This window comes from Dipodomys merriami, unplaced genomic scaffold (genome assembly GCF_024711535.1).
Source record: "Dipodomys merriami isolate MVZ:Mamm:240054 unplaced genomic scaffold, mDipMer1.0.p SCAF_275, whole genome shotgun sequence".
Taxonomy (NCBI): domain Eukaryota; kingdom Metazoa; phylum Chordata; class Mammalia; order Rodentia; family Heteromyidae; genus Dipodomys; species Dipodomys merriami.
Window position 1 is genome coordinate 311,953 of NW_027204215.1, and position 14,591 is coordinate 326,543.

Here is a 14,591-nt window from a genome sequence, read left to right on the forward strand (position 1 = left end):
GAAATAGCAACCTTGTAGCTTAAAGGAAGAAAGAAATATACAACAGAGGTGGGCACCGGTGGCTCATACCTATAATCCTAGCTACTCATGAGGCTGAGACTGAGAGGATGATGGTTCAAAGCTAGCTGTAGCAGCAAAGTCTTAAGAGACTCCATCTCCAACTAACCAGCAAAAAGCCAGACTAGAGACATGGCTCAAGTAGTAAAGTGCCAGATATGAGCAAAACAAACAAACAAGCAAGAGCAGGAGATCCTGAATTTAAACCACAGTATTAGCCAAAAAGAAAAGTAACAGTAGCAATAAGTAAACAAAGTCAATGAGCATGAGCTTCTTCTGCCTGACTGGGAATCTTCAATGCTATCTTACACCTCATATGAGAACTCAACATGCAGAAGAACATCTCGTGTGTGTGTGTGTGTGTGTGTGTGTGTGTGTGTGTGTGTGTGTGTGTGTGTGTGTGTGTGTGTGTGTGTGTGTGTGTGTGTGTGTGTGTGTGTGTGTGTGTGTGTGTGTGTGTGTGTGTGTGTGTGTGTGTGTGTGTGTGTGTGTGTGTGGAGGGGGAGAAAGGAAGGGAAAGGAAGAGGGGGAGAAAGGAGGGAATAGAGAGGGGAAAAACAGAGAGCAGAGACAAAGTCTCAGTATGTGGCTCATATTACTTTACATGTAGCCAAGCTACCCTCAAACTCACAAATTCTCCTGCCTCAGCCCCTCACGGATAGGACTACAGGCATGCAGAACCATAGCCAACCACATCTCTTTTGTTGTTGTTGGTAATGGAGTTTGAGCTCAGGGCCTGGGCACTATCCCTAAGCTTTTTTGCTCAAAGATTGTGCTCTAACCCTTGAGCCACAGCACCACTTCCAGTTTTCTGGTGATTAACTAGAGATAAGAGTCTCACAGACTTTCCTGCCCAGGCTGACTTCTAACCACAATCCCCAATCTCAGCCTCTTTAGCAGCTAGAGTTACAGGCCTGAGCAACCAGTGTCTAGCCCACATCACCTTTTTTTTTTTTTTTTTTTTTGGTCAGTTGTGGGGCTTGAACTCTGGGCCTGGCTACTATCCATGAACTCTTCAGCTCAAGGAGAGCACTCTACCACTTGGGCCACAGCGCCACTTCTGGTTTTATGGTGGCTCACTGGATATAAGAATCTCATGGACTTTCCTGCCCGGGCTGGCTTTGAACCAATACTCAGATCTCAGCTTCCTGAACCGCTGGGATGAGATGTGAGCCACCGTCGCCCAGCCCACATCACCTTTTAAAGCAGCCTACCTGGATCCACTGCTCACGATTAATCTCCACACCATTCGCCCGCAAGGAAGTGATGGCCCGGTCAATGATCTTCTCCACCATCTGTGTGTTTCCATTGGCTTCCTCAAGTTTTGCAGCTGTGATCCAGATGTGCCGGTCTGTAGGAATGTTCTCACGAGCTTTATTTAAGACCTTGCGGGCATTTTCATAAGTCTCCAGCCTCGCCAGAGCAAGCCAGAGCTACACAAAGAAAGCATCAGAGAAGGGGCTGGGAAGGTGGCTCAGTGGTAGAGCACTTGCCTTGCATGCCTGAGGCCCTGGGTTCGATTCCTCAGCACCACATAAACAAAAAGAAAAAAGCGGGAAGTGGCACTGTGGCTCAAGTGGTAGAGTGCTAACCTTGAGCTGAAGAGATGAGGGACAGCGCCCAGGCCCAGAGTTCAGGCCCCATGACCGGACCCAAAAAAAAAAAAAAAAAAAAAAAAAAAGCACCAGAGAAAGGGAGGACAAGTGCTGAAGTAGTCACAAGGCCAGTCAACCGCATGGCCATGGCACCTCCACAAAGTCCCCCTGTCAAAGAGGCTGGGGATGTGGCTCAATGGTAAAGCACTGACTAGTAAGTATAAGGTCTCTAGTTCAAACTCTAGTGTGCAAAACAAAACAAACAGGCATGGTGGCACATAACTGTAATTACAACTACTCAGGTGGTAGCGATCAAGAGAATTGCAGTTTGAGGCCAGCACAGCAAAAAGTTAGCAAGATCTCATCTGAACAAACAAGTCAGGCTGACTGGGCTGGCTTTGAACAGCAGTCCTTAGATGTCAGCCTCCTGAGTAGCTAAGTTTACAGGCATGAGCCACTGGTGCCTGACCCTCTACTTATTTTTATATAAATAAAGTAAGATTGTTTATAGAGAATTTCACAATACCCCTTACGATAATTCCCGACAGAAGACCTGACAGAAATCACTGCACAAAAAGCCATGAACTAAAATGCTCAAACTAATGACATCCCACTGGCTTTTGGGCAGAACTGACTCCATGCTGGGCTGGCAGGAAGATTCAGTAATGCCACTGTTCAACACAGCTCCCGCTAGCTATAATAGAAAGAATGGCCCAGAAAGCGTCCAATGCAGTTTTCTGTAGTGATCAGTGATGAGCAAAGATTCGTTTTTGTATTTCTGTACTGTGTTGCATGCCCACCATCTGTTCTGCACTTTCATCAATAGCATGACTAACGGATGCCACCTTCCACCCTGCCTAGTAGATGCTGCATTGTCCTGGAGTTCACATTACTTTCTAATGCCAGGAACCACAACTGGGTAAGCAGAAGACTCCACATACACCACTCCCAGATCCTGAACTTGACTCAGGCCTTCCTTGGTGGGGATGGACGCTCAGAGTCTAACAGACTCACCTCCACACTGGTAGGGCAGCACTCCACAGCTCTGCTGAGCATGATTCTAGCATCTTCAGGCTCTTCTAGCTCCACGGCTGCTTTCCACAAGCGAACTGAGTTTGGAACATGCTCAAGGGCTGCAAAAGGTCAAACAAGAACCCAGATCACAGGAATGGGAAACAAAAGCAGAAGGCTAGCTGGGCACCAGCACTATAATCCTCACTACTCAAGAGAGTAAGATAGGGAGGGTCACAAATTGCAATTTGAAGCCAGCTTGGGCAGAAAATTCCACAAGACTCCATTTCTAAAAGAAGCAGCAAGAAACTGCTAGAGACATTTCTCAAGTCGTATAGAAGTAAGCTGAGCAGGCTCAAGACCCCGAGTACAAACCTTAGTACCCAGGGAGGAAAAGTCAGGAGGCTAATGTTGGAGGCGCACCGCTGCCAACAGGCTAAGATGGATTCCCCCTTATTGACAGTCAAGGCTGTAGATATGTTCTTTTTGTAAATCTTTTCAGATTAGAAACAGAGACAAAGATAGAAGCAGAGAATCTTGTGTGTATACGTGTGTGTGTCTGTGTGCGTGAGTGTGCGCGCACACTCAGGGCCTGGGTGCTGTCCCTTAATTTTTCTGTTCAAGGTTGGTACTCTATCACTTGAGCAATAGATCCTCTTCTGGCTCTTTGATTGTTCATCAGAGTTAAGTCACATGGACTTTACTGCCTAGGCTGGTTTTGAACTTCAATACTCAGACCTCAGTGTCATGGGTAGTTACAGGTGTGGGGCTGAGAAGGTGGCTCAGTGGCAGAGTGCTTGCCTTGTATGCATGAGGCCCTGGGTTCAATTCCTCAGCACCACATAAGCAGAAAAAGCTGGAAGTGGCGCTATGGCTGCTCAAGTGGTAGAGCGCTTGCCTTGAGTTGAAGAGTTAAGGGACAGCGCCCAGGCCCAGAGTTCAGGTCCCATGACCAGCAAAAAAAAAAAAAAAAAAAGATTACAGGTGTGAGCCATCACATCTGGCTAGCAGAGGATCTTGAGTACCAGAAAGCAAGAAAGTAATTAAAGATCACTAAGGGCACATTAGTAGAAAAGGCAACAGTACAAATAAACATCAAAAACATGCTGAGCAGCCAGGCGTTGCTCACGCCTGTCATCCTAGCTACTCAGGAGGCTGAGATCTGAGGATCGCAGTTCAAAGCCAGCCCAGGCAGTAAAGGCCATGAGACTCTTATCTCCAAACTACCAGAAAACCAGAAGTGGCACTGTGGCTCAAGTGGTAGAGTGCTCATCTTGAGCTAAAGAGCTGAGGGACGGTGCCCAGGCCCAGAGTTCAAGCCCCATGACTGACAAAAAAAAGAGAGAGAGAAAGAGAGAGAGATTTAAGATTTTTTGCCAGGTGCCAGTAGCTCACATCTGTAATCCTAGCTACAAGAGGCTGAGATTTGAGAATCATAGTTTGAAGCCAGTGCTGGTAGGAAAGTACATGAGACTTATCTCCAATTAACCACCAAAAAAAAATAGAGGGGCTGGGAAGGTGGCTCAGTGGTAGAGCGCTTGCCTTGCATACCTGAGGCCCTGGGTTCTATTCCTCAGCACCACACAAGCAAAAAAAAGAAAAAAGCCGGAAGTGGCGCTGTGGCTCAAGTGGTAGAGTGCTAGCCTTGAGCTGAAGAGCTGAGGGACAGCGTCCAGGCTAGAGTTCAGGCCCCATGACTGGACCCAAAAAAAAAAAATAGAAGTAGACTGTGGCTCAAGTGGTAGAGCTACCAGCCTTGAGTGAGAAAGCTAAGGGACAGCACCCATGTCCTGAGTTCAAGCCCCAGTACTAGCACAAAATAAAATGAAAAAAAAAAAAAAAAAGAAAAAGATTAATATTTTAAAAATTGGGCCTGTGGGTATAACTCAGTGTCAAAGTGCGTATGTGAGGCTCTGGGTCAATTCTCTAGAACTGGAGTGGAGAGATTTAAAAAAATTTTAACTCATCATTTAGAGAATACTAGTTTCGGTAGACACAGTATCTGGGCATCAGTGGCTCACGCCACTAATCCTAGCTATTCAGGAGGCTGAAATCTGAGGATCACAGTTTGAAGCCAGCCCAGGCAGGGAAAGTCTTTGAAAAGCTTATCTCCAATTTACCCCCAAAAAAAGGCAGAAGTGGAGCTGTGGCTCAAGTGGTATTGAGTGCTAGCCTTGAGCAAAAAAGCTCAAAGACAGCACCCAGACCCTGAGTTCAAGCCGCAAGACTGGCACCAAAAAAAAAAGAAAAGTTCAGCCCATGTAACTCCTCCACAGCAGTATGAGAAGGCCTTTCTTCCAGGGAGGGGCATAAAAACAGCACATAGAAAAGTACCTGGAAGCCAGGCGCTGGTGGCTCACGCCTGTCATCCTTGCTACTCAGGAGGCTGAGATCTGAGGATCACGGTTCAAAGCCAGCCTGGCCAGGAAAGCCCGGGAGACTCTTATCTCCAATAAACCACTAGAAAACTAGAAGTGGCGCTGTGGCTCAAGCGGTAGAGGGTTTGCCTTGAGCTGAAGAGCGCAGGGACAGCGCACAGGCCCAGAGTTCAAGCCCCATGACCGACAAAAAAAAAAAAAAAAAAAAAGTACCTGAGAACAGAATCAGGAAGTCTAAACACTGGAGAGTTGACTGCACAATAGCTGATGAGGTCATGTGTCCACCTAACCCTATATGAAGGAAACAGTATGCTGAGGGTGATGATGTTATCTGTGCTCCCAGGAGACCTATCAGTAATGGCCACTGGAGACTTCTACCCTTTATTAGTCCATAATGTGTGAATTAGTACAGTTACACAGGACGACTTCTTATATATTCTGTTAGCAAGAGAGAGTCAACAACGAAAAGAACTATGCCCTGGCCCATCCCGTATACTCTGCTCACCATAGGTACCACCTGACCAGCAGGCTCACAGGTGATACCACCCACCCAAATCCTGATATCCTTCTTCCCTTTTCTAGATGAAGACCCTAAAGCTCAGAGTAAGCTCGTACCCTACATCATTCAGTTTCTTCTAGTGTCAGACCATCACCCACAATTCTTGTTCTCTAAACAAGGATTAGTTCTGCCTGACTAACCCCTGAACTCACAGACACATACCCTGATAGGAAGGAGTCCCAAAGCAGTCATGAAAGTAGCTGTAACATCACTTTTAAAGCAAGGCTCTTCCAGAAGTCTGTCTTCCAGGTACTCACCAACAACTCAATGCAGTAGCTCTAGTCTCTCCCCCAGGCATCCAGGGAGGAAAATGCTGTTTCCAAAAACTCACTCAGAAAAGATCAGACCATGGGCTAGGAAGGTGGCTCAGTGGTAGAGCACTTGCCTTGCATGCCTGAGGCCCTGGGTTCGATTCCTCAGCACCACATAAACAGAAAAAGCCGGAAGTGGCGCTGTGGCTCAAGTGATAGAGCGCTAGCCTTGAGCTGAAGAGCTGAGGGACAGTGCCCAGGCCCAGAGTTCAAGCCCCACGACCGGCAAAAAAAAAAAAAAAGAAAGATAAGACCCCCCCCCCCAAAAAAAAAGATCAGACCAAGACTGGAATGAGGCAGCAACAGCAGCAAAAGACCTATTGTTCTGAAGCTCCTTTACCTCAGCATCTGCCCAACAACAGAGCCAAAAATGCCCTCCTAGTGAGGCTGGTAAAAGTCCTGAAAGGTGACCTCTTCACAAGCTCTCCCATTTCACCACAATACTCACTTCCATGAACATGCTCTTTTCCCCAAAACCAAGCCGATTGGAAATGAACCTAGACAATCTGTGGTGAGTAGGAACTGGCCATAAAGGCACGTATGACTATTCACCAAACTGCAGACGGGATAATTCTGCAGAGCTTCTCTAAATAAGTAATACCAATAACCAGAGCTTTATGTACCTTTCATCAAAGAACTATTTTCTGCTGCACCAGTGACTCATGCCTGTTATCCTAGCTGCAAGAGGCTGAGATGTGAGGACCGTGGTTTGAAGCCAGCCCTGATAGTAAAGTCTCCATGAGGCTCTCATCTCCAATTAGCTAAAAGTAGAACTGTGGCTCAAAGTGGTAGAGCACTATCCTTGAGCAAAAGACATGAGGGACCACTAGTGCCTAAGCCTGGAGTTCAAGCCCCACAACTGACAAAAAAACACAAAGAACTATTTTCTCTGCTAAAAAAAGGTAAGAAGTTGATTTCTGCAAATCAAGATAGGTGTTAACTTTTCAATCAACTATAAGAAGCCGGGAGCCGGGCGCTGGTGGCTCACGCCTGTAATCCTAGCTACTCAGGAGGCTGAGATCTGAGGATCGCGGTTCAAAGCCAGCCCGGGCAGGAGAGACTGTGAGACTCCTATCTCCAATAAACCACAAGAAAACCGGAAGTGGCGCTGTAGCTCAAGTGGTAGAGCACTCACCTTGAGCTGAAGAGCTGAGGGACAGCGCCCAGGCCCAGAGTTCAAGTCCCACTACCGACCAAAAAAAAAAAAAAAAAAGAAGCCGGGTGCCAGTGGCTCACACCTGTAATCCTAGCTACTCAGGAGCTGAGATCTGAGGATCAAGGCGCAAAGCCAGCTGGCAGGAAAAGTCCACGAGACTCTTACCTCCAATTAGCCACCAGAAAACTGCTAAGTGGTAGAGAGCTCACCCTGACCTGAAGAGCTGAGGGACAGCACCCAGGCCCAGAGTTCAAGCCCTACGACTGGCCAAAAAAAAAAAGACTGACTCTAAGAATTCGGTGGATAGGGCTAGGAATATGGTTTAGTGGTACAGTGCTTGCCCTAGCATGCATGAAGCCCTGGGTTTGATTCCTCAGTACCATATAAACAGAAAAAGCAGGAAGTGGCACTGTGGCTCCAGTGGTAGTGTGGTACCCTTGACCAAAGAAGTTCAGGAATTCAGGGACAGTGCTCAGGTCCTGAGTTCAAGCCCCAGAACTAGCAAAAAAACAAACAAACAACAAAAAAAACATACTATACCTACACCAGTGGCTCAGACCTATAATCCAAGTTACTCAGGAGGGTAAGGATCTGAGGATCGCAGTTTGAAGCCAGCGTGACATTCTTACCTTCAATTAACTATTCAAAAATAGTGGAGTTGGACCTGTGGCTCAAGTGGAAAAACATTAACTTTGAATAAAAAAGCTCAAAAGCTGGGTGCCGGTAGCTCACACCTGTAATCCTAGCTACTGAGGAGGCTGAGATCTGAGGATCACGGTTCAAAGCCAGCCTGGGCAGAAAAGTCCGTGAGACTCATCTTCAATAAACCACTAGAAAACTGGAAGTGGTGCTGTGGCTCAAGAGGTAGAGAGCTTGCCTTGAGCTGAAGAGTGCAGGGACAGCTCCCAGGCCCAGAGTTCAAGCCCCACAACTGACCAAAATAAATAAGTAAATAAATAAGCTCAGGGACAGCACCCCAGCCCTGAGTTCAAACCCCAAGACCAGTGTGTGTGTACATGCATGCACACACACACACACACACACACACACACACACACACCTCCATTAGAGCACTAGTCCCGGGGTACAACTAATGGGTACCTTCAAGGGAGGCTCACCTTTCCGAAGAACCCGCTTCTTTGCTCGAATATCTGTTTCCAGCTCTGCTGCTCTGATGTAAATCCTAACAGACTGAGGGAGATGACGGACAGCTTGGGCTACCACAGCCTTGGCTGTGTCCCCAGGTTGCAACCTGGCTGCTTCTAGCCAGACATCTTCACTCTAGGACAACAAAAAAGAACAGTAAGGACATGTGCAGACTGAGGGTTACAATGAATCAGCAGGTGCCTCTGGAATTTCCAGATCCTATGAAAGTCAAACATCTTGGACATAAACAGACCTATACCAGAACTTGCTTTGTAATACCAAGGCTCAGAAATGTGGCTACCATGTTCAAATGAAGGAAATATACAACACTTCTATAAGAATAATACAATTTACTACAAGTCCATGGACAAAGCAGGCCTTACGTCTGACTGTGAAGTTCTGATTTGTGTCTGACATTCTGAAGCAGTTCTCCACAGCCCTCTTTCCACTATCAGTAAAGTATAAGGACACTTAGAGGGTTTCATAGTATACTTTTTTTTTTTTTTGCCAGTTGTGGGGCCTGAACTCTGGGCCTGGGCACTGTCCCAGCTCTTCAGCTCAAGGCTAGCGCTCTACCACTTGAGCTACAGCGCCACTTCCAGCTTTTTCTGCTTATGTGGTGCTGAGGAATTGAACCCAGGGCCTCATGCATGCAAGGCAAGCACTCTACCACTGAGCCACCTTCCCAGCCCTCATAGTATACTTTAAACTTGTGTAATCATCCCACCCCCCAAAACAGAAACACTGCAATATTCTCATAAGAGTACTTATTTTTGTTTTTGTGTGTGTGTGTGTGTTTGTTTTGTTGTCCGTGGGGCCTGAACTCTGGGCCTGGGCGCTACCCCTCAGCTCTTCAGCTCAAGGCTAGTGCTCTACCACTTGAGCCACAGCGCCACTTCCGGTTTTCTGGTGGTTTATCGGAGATAAGAGTCTCATGGACTTTCCTGCCTGGGCTGGCTTTGAACCGTGATCCTCAGATCTCAGCCTCCTGAGTAGCTAGGGTGACAGGTGTGAGCCACCGGCGCCTGGCCGGTTGTTGTTTTTTTATGTTACAGGGGAAGATGAGCTGACTAATCCTTGTAGAGTTAAGGCCACTATGCCATTAAACTAATGGTAGATCAGTCTTTGTTCCAGGTGAAAACAAGGAGAAAATCCTTTCCACTGGTAACATCCTCCCTTCAGCCTGCCAAACCATCTGCAGGTAAAATACTGAGGACAAACAGACTTGCTGTGACTCCAGTTTACCCACAGGAGCCCAGCCTGACACACAGCATCTGCTGGAGGCTGACAACTATGCAGCTGTCAAGGAAACACCCTACCACAGGCTTCACCTTGGGGCACATCTCTGTTCCTTTCATAATAAGATTCCGAGCCACTTGCAGCTTCCCAGTGACTTCTTCAAGGCGGGCTGAAGCAATCCAAGCTGGAGGATGATGGGGGTTTGTCTCCCGAACGGACTTGAGGAGCAGTCGTGCCTTTTTGATGTCACTAAAAGACAAAATATACACATAGTTAGACTACACTGTAAGAGGTGTGCTGAGATGAGATCCAGGGAGAAGTCGCCCCCTTCAGACAGGAGGTTGAACTGCCAATGAAGACATAAATAGGAGCCAGCACACAACTCTGGCCAGCAAGACTTTAAGCCTTCTAGACACCCTGCAAACAAACCCTAAACCCTGAAGGTCTACAGTAAGCACCTGGGACAATGACCCAGCTGCTTCCCAGCTCAGCACAGGTACCTTCTTTGAATATTAATTGTAAAACATCTTTTAAACGCCAGTACTTGGGCTTGAACTCAGGTCCTTGTGCTTTTTGCTCAGCTTTGTTTGGCTTTTTCATTCACAGATGACATTCTATACCTTACGCCACATTGCTGGTTCTAGTTTTGTGCTGGTTAACTGGAGGTAAGAGTTTCTCAAATTTGTGTGCTCAGGCTGGCTTCCAACCCTGATCTTCAGAGCTGAGCCTCCAGATTAGTAGGTTTATAGGCGTAAGTCACCAGTACTCAGCTTTGTAAAACATTTAATACAGGTAGTAAATGGATACAGATTTTAAATAAAAGAATAAAAAATGAAACTATACTTATTAAAACATCTATATACTTTGTACATTTTCCAAATAACACCTAAAACAACCTAGGTTCCCGTCCAACCCAACAGTTCTGCAAGGCACTCACTTGATGTCCCCTCCGTGGGTGGGGATCATAGAGTTTAGATCCGTCAGATAGCCTTTGGGGTCCACGACAGTCTGCCCACTCACCGAGTCAGACACCTATGAGATAGGCTAGGCTGAGAATCAGCTGGACACGACCAGAACAAACTAAGGCAGGTTCCCTGGGACCTCTTCTTCCCTTCCCACAATCCTGGACAACGGTAGGGGTGGGTAGTCAGGAGGAAAGAAGAAACAAATTTCTTGGGGGGGGGGGAGGGGAAACAGGGGAGGGAGAAAAATAAATTCCTCCCTAAGGGGAGGGGGAGGGGCTATTAGAACTGTAGGTGTGGCTCAGTGGTAGAGCAGTACCTACTAAGCATATGTGAGGTCCTGGTTCAATCTCCAACACCACAAAAATACAATTTAAAAGAAAAACTTTAATAGTCCCACGAGGAAAACCCTAAGTTGACATAAAAAAGGTCTTTCCAACAGTGAGAGAAACCAGAAGTCATAAAGCAAAAGATCAGTAATTTCAACTGCTTTTTAAAACTGTCAGATAGTAATTCTTAAACTATTCTACTTATAAGGTTTTCGTTTGTTTTTGCATGTCCTAGGGCTTGAACTCTGGGCCTGGGTGCTGGACCTGAGCTTCATTTTGGCTAGGGCTAGTGCTCTACCACTTGAGCCAAAGCTCTGTTTCCATTTTTTTCTGTGATTAATTGGAGATAAGAGTTTCCAGAACTTTTCTGCCCAGACTGGCTCTGAATCACTACCCTCAGATCTCAGCCTGCTGAGTAGCTAGGATTACAGGCATGAGCCACTCCACCTGGCTAAGTTTTTAAGTTACCATGATAAATGACAATAACAAAAAAATTTTAAAGGGAAAGAAGAAGGCCAAGTGCAAGCACAAGGCCCTGAGTTTTAGCGCTGATGTGTATGTGTGCGCGCACACAGACATGAAGCAAGTTTAGGGATGTAGCTCAGCAATGAAGTGCTTGCCCAGTATATGTGAGGTTCTGGGTTCAATCCCAAGCACAACAAGATAAAATTTTGTGAGGGAGACTTGAATACATACTCTATAATAAAGATATATGATGGGGCTGGGAAGGTGGCTCAGTGGTAGAGTGCTTGCCTTGCGTGCATGAGGCCCTGGGTTCAATTCCTCAGCACCACATACTCAGAAAAAGCCAGAAGTACAGCTGTGGATCAAGTGGTAGAGCGCTAGCCTTGAGCTGAAGAGCTGAGAGACAGTGCCCCGGCCCAGAGTTCAGGCCCCACAACCACAACAACAAAAAAAAAGATATATGAATGACCAATAAATACATTAAAAGAACTCAACATTACTGGTTTTTAGGGAACTGTAAATATATATCACAATGAGATACTTTACATCCATTATGGTTGGCTATTTTCAAGGAAAGAAAAAGAAAAAAGAAAAGATGTTGGAAAAAATGTGAAGAAATTGGAAGAAGCCTGTGCACTACTGTTGGAAATATAAAATGGATTACACTGGGTGGTGGTAATTCAAACTCTAACACCTGTAATCCTAGCTACTCCGGAGGCTGAGGTATTAGGATTAAGGTTTGAAGCCAGCCAGGGCAGGAAAATCTGTGAGACTCCTATCTCCAACAAACTAAACAAACAAACAAACAAGCTCAGGGACAGAGCCTAGGAACATAAAATGGACTGGATGGGGGTAGTACACCCATAATCTCAGCACCGGGAGGGTGAGGTAGAAAGCTCATGAGCTCAGCCGGGCGCTAGGTAGAAAGCTCATGAGCTCAGCCGGGCGCTGGTGGCTCACACCTGTAATCCTAGCTACTCAGGAGGCTGAGATCTGAGGATCGCGGTTCAAAGCCAGCCGGGGCAGGAGAGACCGTGAGACCCCTATCTCCAATAAACCACCAGGAAAAAAACCGGAAGTGGTGCTGTAGCTCAAGTGGTAGGGCGCTCGCCTTGAGCTGAAAAGCTGAGGGACAGCGCCCAGGCCCAGAGTTCAAGCCCCACGACCGACAAAAAAAAAAAAAAAAAAAAAAAAGAAAGCTCATGAGCTCAAGGCCAGCTTGGACTATGGAAAGAAACTCCTGGGCTGGGAAGGTGGCTCAGTAGTAGAGCGCTTGCCTTGCATGCATGAGGCCCTGGGTTCGATTCCTCAGCACCACATAAGCAAAAAGAAAAAAAGCCGGAAGTGGCGCTGTGGCTCAAGTGGTAGAGTGCTAGCCCTGAGCTGAAGAGCTGAGGGACAGCGCCCAGGCCCAGAGTTCAGGCCCCATGACCAGACCCAAAAACAAAAAAAAGAAAAAAGAAAAGAAACCCTATAAGGAGAGGGGGAAGGGAAAGAGGACTCCTGGCTAGGGATATAGTTGTCCAGAAATGAAAAATGATGCAGCTTCTGTGGGAAATAGTAAGGCTGCATCTGGAAAAAGTAAGCACAAAATTCCATGTACTCCATCAGTTCAACTTCTGAATAAGGGGAGGTGACAGAGAACCCAGTGCTGCCAAGCTCTATGCTGGACAGTGAGATGGAGCTCAGGACCTGGCACAGTCCCTGAGCAGAATGCTTCTGCTCAAGGCTAGTGCTCTACCACTTGAGCCAAAGCGCCACTTCTGGCTTTTTTTCTTTTTGCTTATGTGGTGCTGAGGAATCGAACCCAGGGCCTCATGCATGCAAGGAAAGCACTCTACCACTGAGCCACATTCCCAGCCCTCTCAGCTATTCTTGAAACACAGGTAGAAGGATCTCAGACTGAAGATAGCCATCAGCAAAAAAGACAAAAACTTATCCTAAAGCAAAAGAGGGATGGGAGTGTTGTTCAGGTGTTAGTGTTTGTCTGAATGTCTGTCTGGGAAGCTCAAATGAGTTCAAACCATAGTATTACCAACACAAATAAACATTTCTGATCTAAAAGTTCTACCTCAAAGCTACTACACATGAATGTTAACTGATATGGACATAAAGCCTAAAAATCCATCAAAACACAGCTTGTAAGAGTAAAAAAAAGATTCACCAAAGATTTAATCATGAGGCCAGGTGACTGTATATGCCTGTTAATCCCAGCACTGAGGCAGGATGATCTAGAGTTCAAGGCCAGCCTGCACTCAGGAACACGAGTGTTAGGAAGGTAGTAGCTAGCATTAGTGTTAGAGTGCCAGCCTAGCATGTACAAGACTCTTAGTACTATCACCCACACCACGCGCACACACACATACACAAAAAGGTAGACATTCCTGTAATCTCACGGTTCAAAGACAGCCCAGGCAGGAAAACCTATGAGACTCTAACCTCCAATTAGCCAGCAATAAAAGCCAGAAGTGGAGCTGTGGCTAGGTGATAGAGTGCCAGCCTTAAGCAGAAAAGCTAAGGAACAGCGTACTCAGGCTGAGTTCAAGCCTCAGTACCAGCACCAAAAGAAAAAAGAAAAAAAAAAACGAAAACAAAAAACAGGAATAGGAGCCAGGAATGCAGTTCAGTGATAAAGCAATTGCCAGGCCTCCAAAACCAACCAATGAAAACAGGAAAGGACCAAAAAGTTCATTATAAGACTTTCTCTACTTTTAAGTGATACAAACTTATGCTTCAAAAATTTTACAAACCGGGGCTGGGAAGGTAGCTCAGTGGTAGAGTGCTTGCCTTGCATGCCTGAGGCCCTGGGTTCGATTCCTCAGCACCACATAAGCAAAAAGAAAAAAGCTGGAAGTGGCGCTGTGGCTCAAGTGGTAGAGCGTTAGCCTTGAGATGAAGAGCTGAGGGACAGCGCCCAGGCCCAGAGTTCAGGCCCTACGACCGGACCCAAAAAAAAAAAAAATTCTACAAACCAAGGGGCTGGGAATGTGGATTATTGGCAGAATGCCTGCCTAGCATGCATGAAGCTCTGGGTTTGATTCCTCAGTACCACATTAATAGAAAAAGCTGGAAGTGGTATGTGACTCAAGTGGAAGAGTGCTAGCCTTGAGCAAAGAAGCTCAGGGACAAAGGAGGAGGCTGCAATGCTTCGTAAGAAATGTACGCATTGGGGCTGGGAAGGTGGCTCAATGGTAGAGCGCTTGCCTTGCATGCCTGAGGCCCTGGGTTCGATTCCTCAGCACCACATAAGCAAAAAAGAAAAAAACCGGAAGTGGTGCTATGGCTCAAGTGGTAGAGCGCTAGCCTTGAGCTGAAGAGCTGAGGGACAGCGCCTAAGCCCAGAGTTCAAGCCCCATGACAGACAAAAGAAAAGTCAGACTTGG

The 14,591-nt window shown here is 46.6% G+C and overlaps 1 protein-coding gene across 1 annotated transcript in view; it reads right to left on the reverse strand.

The window, feature by feature from the left end:
- Positions 1-14,591, reverse strand: part of LOC138837749 (pre-mRNA-processing factor 6) — a 47,105-nt gene that overhangs the window by 20,693 nt on the left and 11,821 nt on the right. Inside the window, exons 7-11 of the mRNA XM_070036693.1 lie at positions 10,390-10,484; positions 9,545-9,701; positions 8,186-8,348; positions 2,667-2,785; positions 1,272-1,490 (exon numbers count right to left, since the gene is read on the reverse strand). Coding sequence (XP_069892794.1) covers positions 1,272-1,490; positions 2,667-2,785; positions 8,186-8,348; positions 9,545-9,701; positions 10,390-10,484 — 753 coding nt within the window. The remainder of the gene's footprint in view (positions 1-1,271; positions 1,491-2,666; positions 2,786-8,185; positions 8,349-9,544; positions 9,702-10,389; positions 10,485-14,591) is intronic.